Source organism: Tiliqua scincoides, chromosome 6 (genome assembly GCF_035046505.1).
Source record: "Tiliqua scincoides isolate rTilSci1 chromosome 6, rTilSci1.hap2, whole genome shotgun sequence".
In the NCBI taxonomy this organism is placed as follows: Eukaryota; Metazoa; Chordata; class Lepidosauria; order Squamata; family Scincidae; genus Tiliqua; species Tiliqua scincoides.
In genome coordinates, this window is record NC_089826.1 from 9,831,447 (window position 1) to 9,853,146 (window position 21,700).

At 44.6% G+C, this 21,700-nt stretch overlaps 1 protein-coding gene across 4 annotated transcripts in view; it reads right to left on the reverse strand.

Moving 5' to 3' along the window:
- PRKG2 (protein kinase cGMP-dependent 2) overlaps positions 1-21,700 on the reverse strand; it is a 60,988-nt gene that overhangs the window by 9,184 nt on the left and 30,104 nt on the right. For 2 of the 4 annotated variants that reach the window (XM_066632077.1, XM_066632076.1), the window contains exons 8-15: positions 18,678-18,772; positions 15,574-15,642; positions 10,881-10,979; positions 8,847-8,869; positions 4,519-4,649; positions 3,186-3,322; positions 1,760-1,849; positions 383-524 (exon numbers count right to left, since the gene is read on the reverse strand). In XM_066632077.1, coding sequence (XP_066488174.1) covers positions 383-524; positions 1,760-1,849; positions 3,186-3,322; positions 4,519-4,649; positions 8,847-8,869; positions 10,881-10,979; positions 15,574-15,642; positions 18,678-18,772 — 786 coding nt within the window. Of the gene's footprint in view, positions 1-382; positions 525-1,759; positions 1,850-3,185; positions 3,323-4,518; positions 4,670-8,846; positions 8,870-10,880; positions 10,980-15,573; positions 15,643-18,677; positions 18,773-21,700 lie in introns of all 4 variants that reach the window. The other 2 variants (XM_066632078.1, XM_066632075.1) reach the window with 2 other exon arrangements.

The following is a 21,700-nucleotide window of genomic DNA, read 5'->3' on the forward strand; positions in this document are numbered from 1 at the left end:
GGGGCCAAAAACTGCAGATTTGATTATCCATGGTTTTCTGTATCCACCTGTATTGACATCCCACTTTTAGTGTAGATTATTAAAGCATTTTACTATATTTTTATTTTCTATTTGTTACAGCAGAAATCAACTATAAAAATGTCTTTTAAAAAAATCTTTAAACAACCGTATAAAACTCTGGTAGCAAGGAAGGCCTGGGACATCTCCCCAAGGGCAAGAATTAATAAGTTCTTTCTAATCCACAAGGAAAATCAGTCTCAATTTCAGTACACAAGGCTAACATGAATTAAATGCTCTTAAATTCCCTTTTGGGTGCAAACTGAGCCTCTCTGTTCAGTATGGCTACAAATACTTTTTTTAAAAAAAAACATAAAACACTTACCACCTTGATATACCCTTGGGCATCCAAAAGTAAGTTTTCTGGCTTCAGGTCTCTGTAAATAATACTGGTGCGATGCAAATAGTCAATAGCTTCTGTCACACATCCAAAACAGAACTTTGTAGTGGTTTCATCAAAGCTGCCTCTGAAAGAACATAATCATTTCCTACACATGTCTAAAAATACACGCAGGGGGAAAAAGAGGTTTCCCAACTAATCCTTTCCCCAGTAATGCAAATTTGAGAGGAGACACCAGCAGGAGAGAATTAGTGAATGGGAGAGTGTTTTAACCCTGTGTCACCTGGAAGGGGAGCTTATAAACAGTGGCCATGAAGGTGCCTGCTCTTGAGCCTGAGGTCAGGCAAAAGGCTGAATCGCTTCTGTTGCACCATGGCTCTCATCTCAATCAGAGCTACTTGCTGCTAATATTTACATTTAAAATTCAAACATAGGCCAAATAGTTTGATGAATGTGGTTCGTGTCCAATCTAATCTGTCGCTCTGGTAGCAAGGCTGGGACAGCGGGGAGTCGAGCCATGACAAATTTGGGTTCAGTAGTGGTTCTAGTTCATTAGTAAATTTCAGCTCTTTGGCTCCGTAACCATTCCTGCAGCCATTGGTTGGTCTGGGCCCTCTCCCCCTTTCCCCTGGGTGGCTTGCCGACCTGTTTCCAAGTGGAAGGAATTTGGCTAAGCCCCTTCCCACTCCTTTCCCACCATTCCATCAGTAGCAGGAATCCCACTTTTCCCATCAGTAGTAGGCATGGGAAGGATTCAGCTGCCTTCATCCGTGCTCCCTGCTTTGCTTGGAAGATTGGACTTCCTCCCACAGGCTCAGGTTTAATAATCTATCATCTGTATACAGCCCATTATGAGTGTAACCAGTCTAATTTGGTTAGACTGTAATGGGCAGGAGGTCTGGTCTAGAGGGTAGAGCCTCCGACTGCCTGAAGATAACATCCACAAGGTCGCCAGTTCGAGGCCACCGGCACCGTGCGACCTTGGAGCAGCTGACAAGCTGAAGCCGAGCGATTCCATCTGCTCTGAGCGTGGGAGGATGGAGGCCAGAATGCGAAACCAGATCAGAGTGAAACACCTGGACTGTTGTGGTTCTTGAAAGATAGAACCTTCTTTCAATTGTAAAAATCCCTACGGGGATTTAATCAGCCTGCTTATGTAAACCGCCTTGAATAAAGTCTTGAATAAAGACCAAGAAAGGCGGTATATAAATACCTGTTTTATTATTATTATTATTATTATTATTATTATTATTATTATTAATTTGATATGGACCTTGGGATGTGCTTCTTTGGTTAAAAAAACCTTTTTGCTGCTTTTATTCTTCATATAAAAATGCAAAAACAAAAACCGTTTGCTCTTACCTGTCCCTGAGGATACTCCATAGTTCTCCCCCAAGACAGGCTTCCAAGAGCATGTAAACGTATTTGTTATCTTTGAACGTGCGATACAGTCTGAAGTGAAAAGGAACAAGGACCCAAACAATTCTAGTTTCAAACGACAAACCGTTCAGCATCAATCAGCCACTTTTCTGTTATATTTCCAACAGTCGTTTTGCAAACTAGCTCCCTTTCCTTGTATCTGATGCCCTGTTAATGATTCAAAGCCATGTTCACGTCCTGTTGTTAGTCCATGGTGAAGTTCAAGGCAGTAAACCTGAAGGCTGCCAGGACGTCTCCTATCTATGCAGTATCAGATCCAGATGGGAAGCCTGATTCAAGGCTCTCCCACATGCCCATGTGCTACCCTGGCAAATGGCTATTACTAGCATGGCCACCAGACGAGCCATGCTAGTGGAGAAGCTAGTGCCACTTCATCCTGGGCCTCTGCACTGACGGGAGACATGGAGGAATGTGAGGAGGTCAGTTTCCCAGCTGAGTGGTGGGAAGGCATTGCGGGGCTGGGGAAGGCGGGGATGGAGTGAAACGGGGGGGGGGGGGGAGAGACAAGCTGGAGGGCAGTTCAGGCCTGGAAGGGTCTGGGAATAGCAGCCTCTGCTGCTGCCGAATCCTATCCCCCCTCCCAAGCCATAAAGTCCAACACAGGTCTCTTCGGTTCTACACCAGCTAAATAGTTAGTGTAGCTCCGAGTAGCCCCATCAATGCTGCTAGAGCTCTACACGGGGTAAGGGAATTGATGACCCACATGAAAGTTCCTCTTGCTGCATGTCCTCATCTTCCTCTCCCACACTAAAAGTGGCTCTCCACTTTGTTGGTTCATAGCTCTTAGGTCTAGTGATGCCGGTATGGTACGAATTAAGCTGAGAAGGAATTATTATTCAGAGTACAACAACATCCTCTGGAAGAATGCTCTCATTCTGAATGAAAGTGCAGTAAAGTCTACAGGAGGGATCAAGAGGTGGCGATGGGAGTCATGGTGTATGGCAGCAGTTCCCAAGCTCACCAAGGTTACGGCACCCTTCTTTTGCCGCAGCCTCTTTTTCCCAGCTCCCCCAGGTGCTGCCATCGTGGATTGTGAGATATCTCATGGGCGCTAAGATGGCAGCACCCAGGAGAGCCGGAGAAATGGGCTCCGCCATCTTGAATCGTACAATAGCTCACGAGAATTACATGAGGTCTTGTGCAATCCAAGATGGCCACACCTGAGAGAGCCAGGAAGACCATTGGGGACATCCTACAGAATCCCTGTGAGTTTGCCATGGTGCCTTCAGCTGCCACGGTAACAGCTTGGAAACCACTGGTATATGCGGTAAGCTGGAAAATCATCAAACCATATATTTTATTACATGTATTAAAATAAAACATAAAAATGGGGTGGGGGGGAACTTACTTCACAATGAATGGACAACAGACCTCTTCTAGGATTCTCTTTTCAGAGTGGATATGCTCCTGCTGTTTGGTATCCACTACGTGCTTCTTCTTGATGCACTTCATGGCAAATGCTACATTGTCATTCTTAACTTTAACCTAAGCACAAAAGAAAATGTGATCACAAGTAATGAACAAGCATATATTCTCTTCTCTTTTCAATTTCCTGAGAATCATTATGAGGAACCAGGCTAGAATTCTAAGGCAGCTGACCATCATGGAAGAGAAGCCACAGCTCCTGCATTGTGGAACTCAAAGTGCTGCCCAGAGGTTTCCCAGTCTGCCTCTTGGAACCTGCCGGAACCTTCAAAGTTGACTGCTGCATGCTTCAGACCACAGCTAGGCAATTAACTAGAACCTGGGAGCAAAATGTCTTGTTTTTAAACTGCTTAAGGGGTCATCTTTTATGGATCCCCTGGATGAACAAGAAAAGGTTGTCAGTCAAACAAGGTTGACCATCCTTGGAACATTAGTGGCCCAATTGTACGGGCATGCTGTGCCACCAGAATTCATGTTTTTGCACCATGAGGTGCTTTATGGCTGTTGCAAAAGGTGACTCGCCATTCAGTGCAGCTGGATCAAGCAGCGGGCAGCTGTGCACCAGAGGTCAGCTGAACCTTGGTGCTGGTAGGTCAGTGCAGGTGGCAGGATGGGTAGAATGGGGTGGGGAAAGAATGGGGCAGACAACGGGACAGGAAGGGTACCCTATTCCCTTTCCCAGCCTCAATCTGCCATCCAGGTCCACTTGGACTTGCACCAACAATTGCTGGTGCAAGTTTGAGTACACCCATACTGGCAGCAGATGCTTACCCCTGGGCAAGGGAACAAATGTTGCCTTGCCCATAAGAGACCTCTGAGACTCCCTGCCCCCTTGCAGGATGCAGTACATGCTCTAGTGGCATGGCTGCACTGGTAGCGGTGGGTTCAGCTAGGTGTAAGAGCATCTAAACCACTATGGAAAACAATGACACAATAAGAACTGAATTAATTGCATAAGCCACCTTGACTTGAATGAGTCTCAGTCTGAGTATAGATCATTACTTCTTTGGAGCTATTCACTCACCTACTCCCCGCTATCATGGTACCTTCCCAAATCCAGCAGTGGCAGCTTGAGAGCTGTACTACTGCAATGGAGATGGGCGCAGGGAAGCCTTGGTATTCATTTGGTACTAAGGAGTGTGCTTTTAAAAGATGGTTCTTAATACCACTGAAAGTGGAAAAGATACTCACACTGGCACAGCTATATCAAAACACACAGACCAAAACGGGGTATAGTTTCAAGAGCAAATTCTTACCAGTTCAACTCTTCCGAATCCACCGACGCCCAGAGTAGCAACAACCTCCAGGTTCTGAAATGGGCAGGAGGAAGGAAACTGGGTTACTTTCTCTTTCACCTGTATCATCTCCAAAGAGACATCACTGGGTAGTCGCTCCAAGGAAGAAACCCTGGATTAAAAGAAACAAAATAGCTTCTTCAGTTCATTCTGTCTGAGCAGGCAACAGAGAATGACTGCATGGGTCCAACAGCTTTTTTAAAAGAATGGCCATGGTTCCCACAAATTTTATTTACTATACTCTGGGTGTTTACATTTCCTCCTGTCCAGTGGTGTAGCTAGTGGGGGGCAAAGCACTAAGTTTTGCAGGAAGCCTCACCACAGTGTGCAAGCAGTCCCTCTCCTCCCCTTTGGAGCCAGGTGAACACCTCTGCTTTGCTCTCTCTGCCCAGAATGACTCGGAAGGGGAGGGGCTGCTTGCACACTGCAGTGCGGGTCCCTGCAAAAATTAGTACTTTGCACCCCCTCTAGCTATGCCACTGCTCCTGCCTTTGCCTATGCTTGATGAGAGACAAACTGTGGGAGAATATCACTAAATTTAAAAAGACCCAACATTTTAAACTTCACCAGATTTAACTTACTTACTGGAAGTTTAAGCTTTATGTTATATAAGCTTTATGTTGTCTATGTTAAGTCACACTACAGGTGACTAATATTAGCCCAACAAAATATTTTATCTCCAGCCATTCTAGGCCTCTAATTCCCCGAATCGTTTATGGGTTGATCTTATGTTCCACTACGCACCAAAGCTACACATAGTTGCTTTTCTATCTCACCCTTCCTTCAGAAACTCAGGCTGGTGTACAAGGTTAAATCCACACCATGTTATCCTCACAAAAATCCTGTGGGGTAGTTGAGGCTGAGAAATAGTAGCTGGACCAACTGGTTGCCTAATGACTTTCATGGCTAGTACTATTTATTTATATAGTGACATCAATGTACATGGTTCTTTACACAGAATGAAAGACCAGGTCTGCTCCAAGAGGTTTACAATCTAGATACTGACTAACTGACTACGTGGGACTTGAACCTGGGTCAGGTGGTGTGGTCTGATGGTTGAGTTGCCGGTACTGGTTGAAGAGCTAAGCAGGAGAATCTGTGGTTGTGTTTCTGGATGGGAGATGGAATGCCAGGCTGTTGCAAGCTGCTGTACCCATTGTGGCAGGAAGGAGTAGCTAATGAGCTAATTACCGGAGCGAGAGTGTGGGGGAGTGTGCAAATGGAAACAACCTTGAGGACCTGTCCAGGCTTATGACCTACGATTCCTGCTGAAGCTTGATGGCACGTAGCCAGATAAGATAACCGCACTGTGAATCTTCCTAAAACATATTTTAAAAACCCCCATTGGGGGTTTAGACTAGCCTCCCCACGTGAACCGCCTTGAATGCAGTCTAAAAACAGATAAAAGTGGTATATGTTTGAATGTATGTCTCTGCATTTGTAGGCAGTTACTCTAACCCCTATGTCAACACATAAAATTGAATTTTTGCATCCATTGGTGGTGTAGATTTGGAACATGGCATTTTAGTGCAAGTAGCCAGGACTAGCTCTCCTTGAGTTCCAGCACAGCAGCACTGCTGCGCCAGTGGTTACCTCCAGCTCCTGACATAACACAGTGGTTCTGTGCAAGAACCCCCATGCTGCATTGCCAGAGATGGAGGTATGTGCCTTGATCAATAAGCCCTTGTGAGCCTGCAATATGCATAAAGCGCTCCCCTTTCTGACAAGGAGGTCTCCAGTCATTTCAACAAAAAGTGCATCTGTGATGCATGCAACGATGCTCGCTCTCTTGAAGTGAATGGGAAATCTGCTTGCACAGCAGCCACTGCTGGCCCAGGCACGCACCACTTGATGTGGGCCGCAATAGCAGCAGATTGCGAGTGGCCCAAGGCGGTGACAGATTCTAAGTGCCTTTCATCCCACGTCTGCTACCTCTCCGACCTCCCACCAATGTGAGCTGCAATGATCTGCTTTCTGCTTGCCTGAGCAAGAAGCAGATCTTTTTTTACCTTGCTGTGCTCTTCCATGAAACCTGAAACATTTTGCACTTGAGTTTCACGGTAGGGCACAAGGAGTGTAGTGTTTGGGGGCAGGTCTGTAGCACAGAGTCAGCAGACACAGAATGGCATCAGCAGGCATTCTGCTTGCACTGCCCCTGACAGTAGGTGTATGCCTGCATGGGTTCGTGTTTACAGAGTGTCCTATGGTATATGTTTCTGATGAGTAAGATAGGACTATAGCCTAAGTCAGTGATTCTCAAACTAGGGTGTTGTGACACCCCAGCCAGAGAGCACTGGCCTCTGCCTCCTTAAGGGGTGGGGAGGGAGGGAAGGCAGTGATGTGATGCGCTAGATCACGCCACCTTGGAGGGGCACAGAAATGGTCGTGGGCACGATTTAGAGGGTCTCCACAGTGTGGGGAGCCCTGCGAGACTGGCATGGGTGCTCTCCGCACCCCCGGGAGGTGCTGCAGGCTCCGGTAAGCGGCAGCAAGCCCCTGTGCCCCTTCAAAGCGGTGTGATCTAGCGCATTGCACCACTGCCTTCCCCCGCCCCTGCACACACTTACTGTAGCTCAAACTCTCCCTGAGTTTGAGAACCACTGGCCTAAGTCTTACTGAACACAGTAGCTTTACTAGAGTAAGGTAAATAACACAATTTTCAAACACCTCTACCTATAGGGCTTTGGGATCCACCAGTCATCATGTCCAGGGCAACTCAGCACTGTCCTTTAGATAGCAGTAAATGGCTGGAGGAAAAATTCCCTACTGGAAAGGCAGGACCAATTTATGCACTCCTTGCTAGGGACAAGATATCACAGTAACTTTCGCACCAGATTAATGCGTCCCAGCAGGATACGGCTGTCCACATTACACTGCAGTATTTGAAATGCCCTGAAGTTGAAGGTTCTTTGCATGTTAGCTGAGAATATCAATGTAACCAAAAAGATTTCCATATCTTCTTTTATTTAATTTTTTTTTTTGCATTTCCATAAAGACATTAACACAGACACAAAACACATACATACAAATATTGAGGTTGCAGGATACCATATGCCAATTAATTAATAATTCATTCTACCAATAATTTCTTATGTCTCTTAATATAATAAAAAACAATTATAAAAAGGAAGAAAAAATAAAAATACATATTCATCTCTAAAAACCCTGTTTCTTATTCTCTATACTTCATCATTTCCATCATCATCAGTTATCTCTCCTTCTCTCATCATTCTTTATGTTCCTTCTTTCAATAAAATCTTTAAACTCTTTTTAATACAGCTTGTTCTAATACAAATTACTACTAAATACCTATCATTCTAATTCATCAAAATTAATTCATCAAAATTCATCTAAGTCTAATTCATAAAAATTAACCTATAAAATACTAGCAAAAATTTATTTTCTTCCAAATGAAATATTAGATAGCTACCAAATCATATCATTATCCTGAATATTAATCAAACAAAAAAACAATTATAAAAAGGATATATTTTTTCTTTTCTCGAATCAAATATTACACAACTACCAAATCATATCATTATCTTGAGTAGCAATTCAAATCTTGCATATCATCTCTAAACTTTTCTTTTCTCTCTTTTCTTTTTTTCTTTTCCTAGTAAACTTCATATCAACATCTCTCAACAATTGCTTCTTGAAAATCCATCCTCTTCTTACTCCTTCCAACAACTCCAGTTCCTGATACATTCTCTCCATCTTTTGACCAATTTCTTGATCAGCCTTCAAGATCTATTTTTCGTGGTATCTCTTCTCCAACCCAATCCAATAATTTTTGAATTCTTATCTTCCAATTTACCACATCAGTTAGTAGCTCAAATTGTTGAGCATTAGTTTTCTCCGATGTTACTTCCAGTTCACGCAACTTCGATACTTGTTGGTTTAAAGTTTCCGCACTAATTTGTATTTGTAGAATTTGAATCACCTGATTTCCACTCATCACAAGCAAATTCTCCAGCTGTCTGAGGACCAGGATCTGCCATTCCTCTTCTGGGAGTTTCATTTCTCCTTGCAATTTTCTTTTAGTCCACTAGATGCCAACTCTCTTTTACTATAAAGTTCCTCTTATGTTTTTTTTCCCCCTATGGAATTTGAAGTTTTTTTGCCTCCATTAATAGACACAACAAAGACTATTTACCAGTTCATATTTCACGAAATCCTGCCACAATGAAGGATCCTAAATAGTCCGAAATCCAAAGTCTAATAAAAGGAAATTATACCCAGTGCAGGGTTACACATTTATAAATATATATCAATGAAATCATGCTCCATATAATACCAAGTGCTCAATGATCTTCTCTGCAGTAAAGTGGAGAAGTCCTCCCCCTCTTTCTTCTTTATCTTCTAAAACCTTGAGTTACACCAGTCCTTTATAGCCGGAATTTGCATAACATAAACAGCACTTACTTAGTTCTTCCAATTTCTTCTTTTGATCAGATGGTATCTCCACAGGGGAAAACCCGCATTGCTCCCTTGCTTGCCTTCAGGCAAAGTCCTGAAAAGAAAGCTCTCCGCAGAGCTCTAAACTTTCCAGATACTTTAAAGCCACCAGGATAACAGTGCCTCTACTAGCACTCAGACCTGCAGTTTCAGGTGAAAAACAGGTAATCTTCAAGAGCTGATCCTGAAGACCGTCCTGTTTCATTCGCTACTTAGCCAGAATTCCTCCAGAATTCCATATCTTCTAATAGGGAAAGACAATTTATAAACCTTGGCATCAACAACAGAACAAAAGAGATAAAAACGTAAATGAAAGGAAGATCTGCTTGGGGGGGGGGGAAATGCAATCTAGTTTCCCCACTGAAGTTTACAAGTTTACACTGAAGTTATCCTCTCCCCCTCAGATGTCAAAACCGCAGGCTCCGTGTGCTGCAAATGTTAGCTAGTGTTCTATTTACAGCCTCTCTTTAATGGCAATATTCCGTGAAACATTAAATATTGATTGCACTCTCTCCATTTGGATACCTCAGGTTTGAAATGGCAATTTGTTTGATGAACAGTCATCTGGCTTTATTGCATCTCTCAATAGCCTGTTGTGAGTTTATAGTAACTAAGTGAGGGTCAGAGAATTTCTCATCAGAATGCCACTGGCACTCAGCCATAGATTCCTGTTCTGCATTAAAGTTCATTTGCCGTCTCCATTCAAACTGCAAAGAGTAAAAGTGAGACTGATACAGCATCACAGCAACCACCACTGTTGTGATTGATGCCCAAGTTCCTGTGGCTCCAACAAGCAGCTGAAAAAGCAGTGGTTATTTCCAGACCGAGTCAAGCCAAATCAAATGGACCAGAGTGGGGTTGGCTAAAATTGCATGCAGCCAAACTAAAGATGCCCGCTAGGTAGCTGGAAAACATTTCAACCCCTGCGCATAAGAGCATCCTAAAATCTTGTATGAGAACTACATAGTGGGAGGCATTCAGGCAGAGAGAACGGAATGGGAAGCTCTGGTGGGGGAAGACTCTGGATTGCAGCCAATTATGCTAGATACCCCCAGACTGCCAAGGGATTGACACAGCGGCGCCATATGTTATGGCATCGCAGTTAAAATACCGAAACATGGCTGGGCTGGAACATGTCATTGCTGAACAGTACTGCTCAAAAGCAACTGAAAGCAAAACGTGACAGCGTGGGCTCAAACAAAATATTTGTAATCCCTATAATTTTTTTTATTTTCTATCTGAAAAATGTGTCCCATCTTTCGCCGTAACAGCTGCAAGGCAGCTCAAAACGATGGAATGAAACAAATGATCAAACCACAAATCAATGTATCACTTAGATCTCAACTAAATGTGAGAGACTGCAAAGACTTGCTATGTCGGGAGTCAGGACCAACACATCATCAAAGTGCATAGCAAATCTGATCGGTTGTGAGCCCATAGAAGTGTCGCCGTCTTTATGCATTTTTAACAAGCCTGTTCGCTTAAAGCGGAAATGCCACCTTTTTGTTTATTCCTGTGGTTTCAATTGGTAGTGCTAAAAAAGCAGTGCTAAAAAAAGGATGAGATCCCATTTGGTCTCAGGGCCCAATACTATCCGTTTTTCCAGTGCCAGTGCAGCCGTGCCAATGGGGCATGCGCTGCATCCCATGATGGTGGGGCAGTCGCAGAGGCCTCCGCACAGTATGGAAACCTTTGTTCCCTTAGCTCAAGGCTGCATTGTGGCTGCACCAGTGCTGGAAAGTTGGATAGGATTGGGCCCTCACTCTCCAGGACAAGTTCATGCATTCTGCTGAGTCACATTACGTTGATGCTGAGTCACATTATGTTGAGGTTACTTTTTACGGCATTCCAAGAACTGGAAGACTTACTGAGCATTCCTTTTTTGGTCATCACGAGCAAGAGTAGCCACATAACCTGCCAGGTATGCCTGGAGCTCTTCAAAAGTCCCAACTGTTTGATTGAAAGTCCTGTGGACACAAAGGAATAAACCAAAGTAGTGAATTGCAGGAAATAAAATGTACAGTGCCTTAATTTTTTATTTTTATTTTGCTGGTATATATCCGAGGAGAGGCAGGGGATGTGTTGGGGAGGGAAAATGGGGATAGCATCCCATTGTACATCCCTGCCTGCATGATCCGCTCCCTGCCCTGAACCTCCCACAAACTGTTTCCATTGCTGCCTTAGGGTTAGGGAGCCTAACCCTAAGTATCACCCTAAGTTAGCACAGTATCTGGTAGCCACAGGCACACATGAGGGGCCTCCAGTCCTTTGTCCCAGCAGTCCCACAGCACACGACAGTGGTGTGGCATCATGGACTGGAAGATTTCCTGCCATAAGCCCTCCCTAAGAATGGGCTGTGAGTCTTCGTAGACAAATATATTATGATGAATAAAGAGAAAAACTGCCAGGGAACATTTCAGGACATTGCAATCAGGCCTTCAGAACACTATGCGTGGGCAGAACAACTTCAATGGACAATTGGAGCACGAGGCCACAATACTGAAATTCGCAGAAAAGCCTGACTGCACATTGTGACGCATGAATAAGATTATAGGTAATTATAGCTCTGTGACAGTTCAAAGCTGAATATTCACACAAGTTGCACCGGCCAGGTTTGCACTCTTCAACGGCATTCCCCCAGGCTTCATACAAACGGAAAGCTGCAGCAATCAGGATATGATTTTAAAGTCTAGACATTATAAATTCTACCACTTTAGGTGACACATTGTTAGCATATGGGACTGCCTGCCCCCACAATAATCTTCCTGCTCTTTGAGATCAATTCCTTTGGGTACTCCAACTGTTGTTGGCAACCTTCAGTCTCGAAAGACTATGGTATCGCGCTCTGAATGGTGGTTCTGGAACAGCGTCTAGTGTGGCTGAAAAGGCCGATTCGGGAGTGACAATCCCTTCCACGCCAGGAGCAAGTGCAGTCTGTCCCTGGTCTGTCTCCCTGGCTGTGGGCCTTCCTTCTTTGCCTCTTTGCCTCAGTCTGTTGGCCAAGTGCCTCTTCAAACTGGGAAAGGCCATGCTGCACAGCCTGCCTCCAAGCGGGCCGCACAGAGGCCAGGGTTTCCCACCTGTTGAGGTCCACTCCTAAGGCCTTTAGATCCCTCTTGCAGATGTCCTTGTATCGCAGCTGTGGTCTACCTGTAGGGCGCTTTCCTTGCATGAGTTCTGACAGAGCAAAGTACTCCAACTAGGGATGGCATGATTGGGAGAGATGCTACCTGACACTGCTCCAGGTCTTTTGCTGCTACCTTTCCCATGGCACACTAAAAACAAAAAAAAATTCTTATACCATGCTCTGTTGTATGGTTTTCACAAACCAGGAAGACTTCTGGTTTTATTTAAAGGACCCATGCAAACAAAGGAGCTTCCTTTCTTCACATCTTCCTTTTAAATACAACCAGAAGTCCCACACTTCCCAGTGTGCAAAACCATGCGACGGAGCATGATAAGGACATGGGATTATCTGCTTTCCAGTTGCTTTTAGCAATATATTCATTCCATATTCTTGGAATGGTTATGGAAAATGTGGGAAATCACTGAAATGGCAAAACTGACTGAAATTGTTCAGTCGAAGTTCAGACAATGGGAAAATTTTCTGAAAGCATAAATGCAACTGTGTTTCTGTCTTTAAAAAAAGCCACAGGGAGGACCTATTAAGATAGTGGTTGGGGCATGTGAATGGTTGTGTTTTGGGTTTGCTTTTTTTAACCTTTCTTCCCCACACTGCTGTCCCAACTAAATTATATTCCCTCCCCCCATAACTGCAAAAGAGAGCGAGTAAGATGATTACGGGGCTGGGGCACCTTCCTTATGAGGAAAGGCTATGGCGTTTGGGCCTCTTCAGCCTAGAAAAGAGACGCCTGAGGGGGGACATGATTGAGACATACAAAATTATGCAGGGGATGGACAGAGTGGATAGAGAGATGCTCTTTACACTCTCACATAACACCAGAACCAGGGGACATCCACTAAAATTGAGTGTTGGGAGAGTTAGAACAGACAAAAGAAAATATTTCTTTACTCAGCGTGTGGTTGGTCTGTGGAACTCCTTACCACAGGATGTGGTGATGGCGTCTAGCCTGGACGCCTTTAAAAGGGGATTGGACAAGTTTCTGGAGGTAAAATCTATTACGGGGTACAAGCCATGATGTGTATGCGCAACCTCCTGATTTTAGAAATGGGTTATGTCAGAATGCCAGATGCAAGGGAGGGCACCAGGATGCAGGTCTCTTGTTATCTGGTGTGCTCCCTGGGGCATTTGGTGGGCTGCTGTTAGATACAGGAAGCTGTACTAGATGGGCCTATGGCCTGATCCAGTGGAGCTGTTCTTATGTTCTTATGCTATTTACGCTGGGAGGGGCACCACTAGATTTTCATCATGACAGCATTGCAGTCATATCTGTATTGACCCTGCATAGATGCTATTAAAAAGAATGCTTAAAAAGGATGCAATCACAATTCTGCTTTAAGCATCATGTGTAGCTTGGTCCCCAGAGGATGCCATTTAGAGGCAATTAAAAAATCTTTGATGCCGTAACACGTTCCAGACAAGAACTTGATGTTCTTAAAGAATCATTCAGGTATCTCAACAGTATATTTGTGGGGCTGAAAATAATAACATAATCAGATGTTAGCTAAATCACACACAAGGGTGTTTATCCCCATGTACTGGGCAGCATGTTTCTAGACTGGTTTGTGCTCTTTTGCTGCGACAAGCTAGACACGTAAGTTCTTCCACAACAGTGGGCACCAAATCTGTCCCACTGGTGAACGGACCCCCACAGCAAATCGATGGAATGCCTGTGTCATAAAATCCCTCCTTGGTCTGATTCCAAGATAATCTCAGACCTTACAAATGCACTGGAAATAACGCATTTTCTTCACGTATTTATGGTATCATCCATGGAAGACATCTAGAGCAGCAAACCTAAACAGCCAAAAGTGACCTTGAAGAAGAAGTGGCCAGAAGAAGAAACTGTGAATTAAATAACTGTTTCTTCTACACCAGGGGTGCCCAAACCCCGGCCCTGGGGCCACATGCGGCCCTCGAGGCCTCTCAATGCGGCCCTCAGGGAGCCCCCAGTCTCCAATGAGCCTCTGGCCCTCCAGAGATTTGTTGCAGCCCGCACTGGCCTGACACAACTGCTCTCAGCGTGAAGGCAACTGTTTGACCTCTTCGCATGTGCTGTGGGATGAGGGCTCCCTCCACTGCTTGCTGTTTCACGTCTGTGATGCAGTAGTGGCAGCAAAGGAAGGGCCAGCCTTGCTTTCTGCAAGGCCTTTTATAGGCCTTGAGCTATTGCAAGACCTTCATTCATTTATATAAGTTCATCTTTAATATATTCATTTATGTAAACTTATGTAAATTTATTCAAATTTTAAATGTAAATTAATTCTTTCTTTCCCTTGCCCCTGACACAGTGTCAGAGAGCTGATGTGGTTCTCCTGCCAAAAACTTTGGACACCCCTGTTCTACACAATGCTATATGAGCAATGAAGGAAGCATAAAGCAGTAAAATGTAACACAAGATAAATTCATACTTAAAGAAATTTGGGATCTTGCAAGGCTACGAATAAATACTGGGTGAATACTCGAGAGACTGGAGCCTATTTGCAATGCATATACCCTAACGAATGAATGATAGAGGCTGACAAGATTATGTAGGTGTTTTAAAAAGGCTTGGACTCAGTAAAAGTTTTTGATTTAGGATGCAACCCGGCCAATGTAACCTCTTTAGGTCTCATTCTTTCAAAAAGAGGGCAAAATTCTATTTAACTCACTTAAGTTGGAGGCACAAAAATGGACATTCTCCACCAGTGGTGATTATTTGCTGTCAACTTATAGCAGAGATCCACAAGCAAGGAGATCACAAAAATACATTTTTCAAACTGGAACTCATTTGCAACTCCACTGATCCAAATTCCACACTTACTGCTGTTCTGTAACAGTAAATATGGATATACCCTGAGCGTACAGACTGCAGCCTGACCATTTGGGCGAGGGAAATGGCTTTGTTGTTATATACCAGGGGTGTCCAAAGTTTTTGGCAGGAGGGCCACATCATCTCTCTGACACTGTGTGGGGGGCCGGGCAAAGAAAAAGAATTAATTTACATTTAAAATTTGAATAAATTTACATAAGTTTACATAAATGAATATATTAAAGATGAGCTTATATGAATGAATGATGGTCTTGCAATAGCTCAAGGCCTATAAAACGCCTTGTAAAAAGCAAGGCTGGCCTTTCCTTTGCTACCACTACTGCCTCACAGACATGAAACAGCAAACAATGGAGGGAGCCCTCATCCCACAGCTCACGTGAGATGTCAAACAGTCACCCTCATGCTGAGAGCAGTTGCATCAGGCCAGTGTGGGCTCCAACAAATCTCTGGAGGGCCAGAGGCTCATTGGAGACTGGGGGTTCCCTGAGGGCCGCATTGAGAGGCCTTGAGGGCCGCAAGTAGCCCCAGGGCCAGGGTTTGGGCACCCCTGTTATATACTGCGAGTGCAACTGAAGAACAGAAATGGAAGTGGTGAATCTTTACTTACTCTCTGTCTATAACAAGGCACTCCACGTCATTTTCATCTGCAATTATATTAGCAGACCTGACATCGTCACTGCAAACAGAAACAAATCTACATGTTATTAAATAGCATGTTTAAAAAATATATCAACCTGTCTTTCAAAATATTCCACTAACAAAATAACTTGGGCGTAGATATGGATATCAAAAAGTGACATATCTTGTGAGAGGTTGTGTGCAATCAATTTCCAATCAGTAAGGATCTAGTTAGACATGTACTTAATTGCACAGCTTGCTCCAGTTGGGGCTTAAATTAAATTATAAATAGGAAGTGAGGAGCATTGATAGGCCAAAACCATAGTAGGGAATAGGGAAGCTTTAGCAGTTTGCCCCATTATGGTTCTCATCCCTATTGTGCGCTCCCCCCGCTGCACGCACCATTTTGAAATTCTAAAAAGCCTTCCATTTGGAAGTTCTCCCATGCTCCCTTGCATGTTTCTCACTTGCTTCTCCTTTGTACACAACTGTGAAAGCCGCCACAAATCATGGTTCCCAGTTATGCCAAAATATGGGGAACTGTGGTTAGTTTCACAAACCAGCACCTGAAAACAGGACCAAGTCATTAAATGTGCATCCAGCCCCTGCATGTCAGTGAATAATTCACCAAATCACTTTCTATCTGAGAGTTTCAGGTCGTCTATCTGCTGCCTCATTTGAACAAAGAGTGGCTTATGCACATTGTAGCTGGTACAATAATCAAAAGAACATCTCTGTAGCCAAGAAAAGATAAGCAAAGCTTTTTGCTTGCAGTTGTTAAAAATGCACACTCACAAGCGTACTGTAGCATCAGAGGAGCATAATCATGGAAACTCCAACAGGAGCTTCTGTAATTGGGGATTTCTACCCACCTCGTGCATCTCATTCATAGAAGCTGCAGCTTAGACCTCCATGAGGATGCTAATCCAATGTTGTGCTATTTGTCTGTGTCAATGAGACAGTGGGCAGAATGCCTGAGGCCACAATCCTACCCAATTTTCCAGTGCTGATGCAGTCATGCCAATGGGGCATGCACTGCATTCTGTGGTGGAGGGACAGTCACAGAGGCCTCCTCAAGGTAAGGGAGCATTTGCTCCCTCACCTTGGGGCTGCATTATGGCTGGAAAGCTGGAGCTGGAAAGTTGGATAGGATTGGGCCCACAATCAGCTCACAGCTTCACAAACAGGAACAAGAAGTCCTGCTCATCCAGTACGCATTTTCTCTCTCCATTTTTTTTTTTCCTTACAAGCTGGTTGAAGGGCTACTACAAATTCATTTTGACAGGGCATACACTGAAAACATCAATTAACAATGCAGCTGCTAGAGAAATGTGCTCCTCATTATGAGCTAATAAGATGTGGCATCTGTGACAAAACATATATGCGCATGTAAAATATCACTATCCACAGAGCTGCAATTTCTAACATTCCTTTCTAAAGGCAGCAAAGATTTTACTACATCCAGGCTAATGAGATAATCAAACACCACTGTGTCAGCAAGAAATCCAATGAAAATGAGGAGGAAACACTCTTTTTTCTTTCTTTTGTCAAAATCCACTTCTCCAAATATCCAGTCTGATGAAGAACATCAACTACTACTACTACTACTACTACTACTACTACTACTACTACTACTACATATTATTAGTGCCTCACAGTGGCATAGCTAGAGGAGGGGCAAAGCACTAAGTTTTGCAGGAAGCATCACTGCAGCGAGCAAGTAGCCCCTCCCATTCGGAACCATTCCAGGTGGGGGGGAGCGAATGCCTCTGTTTTGCTCCCCACCCCGCACAGAATGGCTCCCAAGCAGAGGGGCCACTTGCATGCTGCAGTGATACCCCCTACAAAACTTAGTGTTTTGCACTTCCTCTAGCTATACCACTGATTCCTCAGCCTTCCAACTCTATATTGTCATAAAGGGCTCCTGTTGGGTAACTAACTTTAAAGTAAACACTTTATGATATTTTTATTTCACATCATGTTAGTCCCTCCACTGCACCGTTAGAATTTGAACACCTTGAATCAGTTGCTGGACCCAACAATTGCTGGACAGGATAGAGGGATGGTTACTGAACAATGAACATATATACATATACTGTATACGTGGATGTCATCTACTGCATCAGACCACTAGCTCAGTTCTAGAGTGGCGGCTATCAACATGGCTTTGGGAAGGATCTTTTTTCCCAGCCTCACATGAAAAGGCCAGGGATCAAATCTGATACCTTCCACTTGCAAAGCATGTGTCTTACCTCTGAGCTATGCTTGTTCAACCCAGTTCATTGAAGTCTTCCAAAGTAGAAGACTTTGCAACAGGGCATCTGTTGAAAGATCTTAAGAACAGTTAGAACTATCAACAATTCAGCCTTCTTGTTGGCATCCTTCATTCTCGGAAGACTATGGTATCACACTCTGAATAGTGTTCTGGAACAGAGTGTCCTCTCCAGTGCGCGAAGCCTGGGTAAAGTAGATATGGAGGATAGACTGTTTCCCATGCAGCAAATCCCCCCTCTCCACGTCGCTGAAATGGTCCAATGGAAAGGCAGAGGCCAATACGGTTGGTTCCAGCGGCGTCGCAGGAGTTGCCAGAACGTGACTGTGTTCAGCCATGAACTGCCTCAGGGACTCCGGCTCCGGGTTTTGCCTCGAGGTTGACTCCTGAAGCCTTTTCCATAACTGGATGTAGCCACGAGGCAGTGGAGGTTTGGGATCAGAGTTTTCCTTCTCTCAGATGAGCTGCCTTCCCAGGCTGACGAGTCCCATCTACCCGGTGGCTGTTTAGTCGCCTCTTAAGACAAGTACAGCCAAACTGAGGGCCTATTCTTATCCCCAGCCCTCAGGGGAATTCAGCCTATGCTGAATGAAAGGGACAACATATATGAAAACATCTGTGGGGCAACTGGCAGCACATGTTCGTTTTTAAAGTCCAATTTGTGTTGTTTAAAAGTGTTAGGCAACTTCCCCAAGAAACGGGTCCAGAGTTCATATTCCCAGTTCCAATTCTATGCCTGAATTCCCTCAGGCAGCCAACTTTAAGAATGCTTTTGGAAATGAATGTAAGGCTTTGTAAATCAAAACTTATTTGGAACTAACCTGATCAGGGCCTTTTCCCCAAAGTAATCTCCCTTCTGCAAGGTTTTAATCAACTGAGGCTGGGCTTGGCCTTCGGCAGTCTGGGTAACTTTAACCTAGGAGATAGAAAGCTATTGGTCATATCGACACAATTAAACCAAGCAGACACAATTAAACCCAGGTATTTTCCCTGGTTTATCACTCCTACAGTAAAGTCCATCCTCATAGTTCATCAGCAATAACAACCAAGTAATATAGCAACAGCCAGTAAATTGCAGAATTAACCTGAAGGGGTTTGAATGAATTAAAAATGTGGTAACGTTAAAAAAAAATCCTAGGCTAAGATACTACTCTACACTCATCTAGAGAAATTATATATAATGGGACTTACTTCTAAGTAAGCACAGAATGATGCATTGCATTGTTATAATATTTCCGCCACCACTCTAAACCCAGACTAGTATTTCAAAAATGCTGGAAGGAAGCATTTGAATTTACATGAAATTGCAGTTTTATAGACATTCTGAGCAATCAAGCAATCTATTCCAGTTATCTAAACTCATTCATTTCAGTGGCTCCACACATGCAGGAGAACGAGATGATGTTGTCTAAGGTGGGAGAATGGACTACTCCAGAATTTCTCAACGTTTGTCCCCCACCGTAACGCTCTGCATGGTTCACCTGTTGGAAGTACCACCAGAAGTAAATGGTGATGACATCATCACCAGTTACTTCCAGGCTGGGAGGCCAGTAACACAATAAACACCAGAGGCTCAGGGTGGATTAAAGGGTTTGTTTGAGCATGCAAAAGTCATGTCCTGGAAATATGCCCACCAAGATGAGTTTTCTACCACTGTCTGTCCTACCTTGCTGGTCTCACTGCTTGGCAGTGGGCATCTAAGGGGTCCTGCGAGTACCACCAGACACTGCGTCAAGTACCACCAGTGGTATCCGTACCAATGGTCGAGAAACACTGGACTACAACACTGTGTAGACTATAGATGGGACAGCATTTCTGAATGCTTTTCTATATAAAACAACTCCCTTCTGCTCCCTGTAAACAGAAAGATTGCACCAGGAAAAAATGTTCCAGTCCCTGACCCCAGCGCAGAGGTTTTTTTTTTTTTTTTCTTAATCAGAGCCTACATTTTCTTGATCAAGGCCTACTGCATTACAGGTAAGCACCAATAAAAATCTTGTCCCTGCCCCCAGGTTGTTTTTTTAAGAAGAAATGCATGTTCAGAACAGGGAAAGTTAGAATGAATGGGAAGGGTGTACGCCTAACTCTTTTCCTGTCCACTCTTCCAAATCACTGCTTCCTGATACTACTTTAAAAGTGCTGTTGGGACTTTACCACATGGCAAGTGTAGTTCAGACCTGAAGTTTTCAAAAATGTGATCCCCTGTCAGAAGGACTATAATCTGTTCTAACACCTTAAGACTCTACCACCTGACTGCTGCATGTGTAGACCAAGTCATCCTTTGCATAGTTGAAATGCTATATGAAATAATCACTGCATTCCCAAACCCTGATTCATCGCATTACCAACAACCCCCTGTTAAAATGAGTTGCCAACGCCAAATTTATACTCTCCCAAACCAGATTTGTCAGCTCCCGGATTCAGCAGACAAATTGCCTGTGCAACACCCCCAGCAGGACTGACGACTGTCTGCACACATTTGCTTCCCCTCTTTCAGCACAACGTTTTATGTCTGGAACTTGCCAGCTGCTCGCGTACCATCTGCCTCCATTCCTACATGATTGCTGAACTGTGCTTTCCCAATAGGGAAACATGTACATAGGGAAACATATACCGTAAATGTTTTTATGATGGGCAGCCCAATCCTGAGCTGCCCGGCGCATGGGGCTGCAGTGGCGCCGAAAATGGCTGCCACTGCATCCTGTGCACTCCAGACAGCCGCTCCAGACAGCCGCTGCGTCCTCCTCAGAAGAAGGGGACTTTTGTCCCCGTCCCCCAGGTAAACTGAGTAGTAGCCCCGCAACGGGGCTACTCAATTCTACAGCAACTTGAAGGTTGGCGGCTTGCCCGACACACAGGCTCTGGATCCAGTGGAGCAAAGCTCTACTTGGTTCTGCCTCCCGCCCACCCCGCTCCCTCCCCCTGGCATGCCTCCTCCCTGCCTTCTCCCCGCCCTCCCTCTGCCTCCCCCCGCCCCGGAACACCTCCCAGCACCGGCCAGCACTGGGCTAGCACCAGCACACTTCTCAGCATTGGGCCCTAAGTCTCATCACTCTTTGCATGAAAAAGAAGAAATATTTCTTTCTCACGTGCAAAAAGGAAGCAAAAAAGATGCCGCTTTTGAAGACACTGGCTGAGATCCAAAGAGTTATTTTAGGCACGCCTAGAGGCTTGGGCACACCCTGTGGAGTTTTTGAATGGTGGATGCCTCCTGCCCATTTCAAAAGCAGTGGGGGACGGGACTGTAGAACCAATGTGGTGCAGTGATCACAGTGCCTGACTGGGGGTGGCGGCAGGGCGGGGGGAGTCTCTGTTCAGCCAAGAAGCACACTGGGAGACTCTGAGCCACTCCCAGCCCAACCAACCTCACAGGGTGTTTATGAGAATATAATGAAGGGAGAAAGAATCCTGTTTGCTGTCCTGTACTCCTCGGAGGAAGAGCAAGATAAAAATGTAACTTCATAAGGGTGAATATGCCTTGTTAGGCTTAGGGTGCAATCCTAACCAACTTTTCAGCACTGGCATAGATATGTCAGTGGGGCATGTGCTGCAGTTAGGAGGGGAGAGTCACAGAGGCCTCCTCAAGGTAAGGCAATGTTTGTTCTCTTACCTCGGAGTTGCACTGCCCTCACCTCGGTGCTGGAAAGTTGGTTAGCACTGCACCCTTCATCACTTTGGCCTCTGATGTTAAGTGCAAAGTACAGAATGCATACAAAGCAGATGGTCTACCACTGAACTACAGTTCATTCTGATAAGGAGCCCACTTCTAAAAGCCTGTCCTTTAGGAACTGAGCATCTTTGTGCCAGAGAAGGGGCCTGGATTTGAGAGCCCACAGTGTTTTTT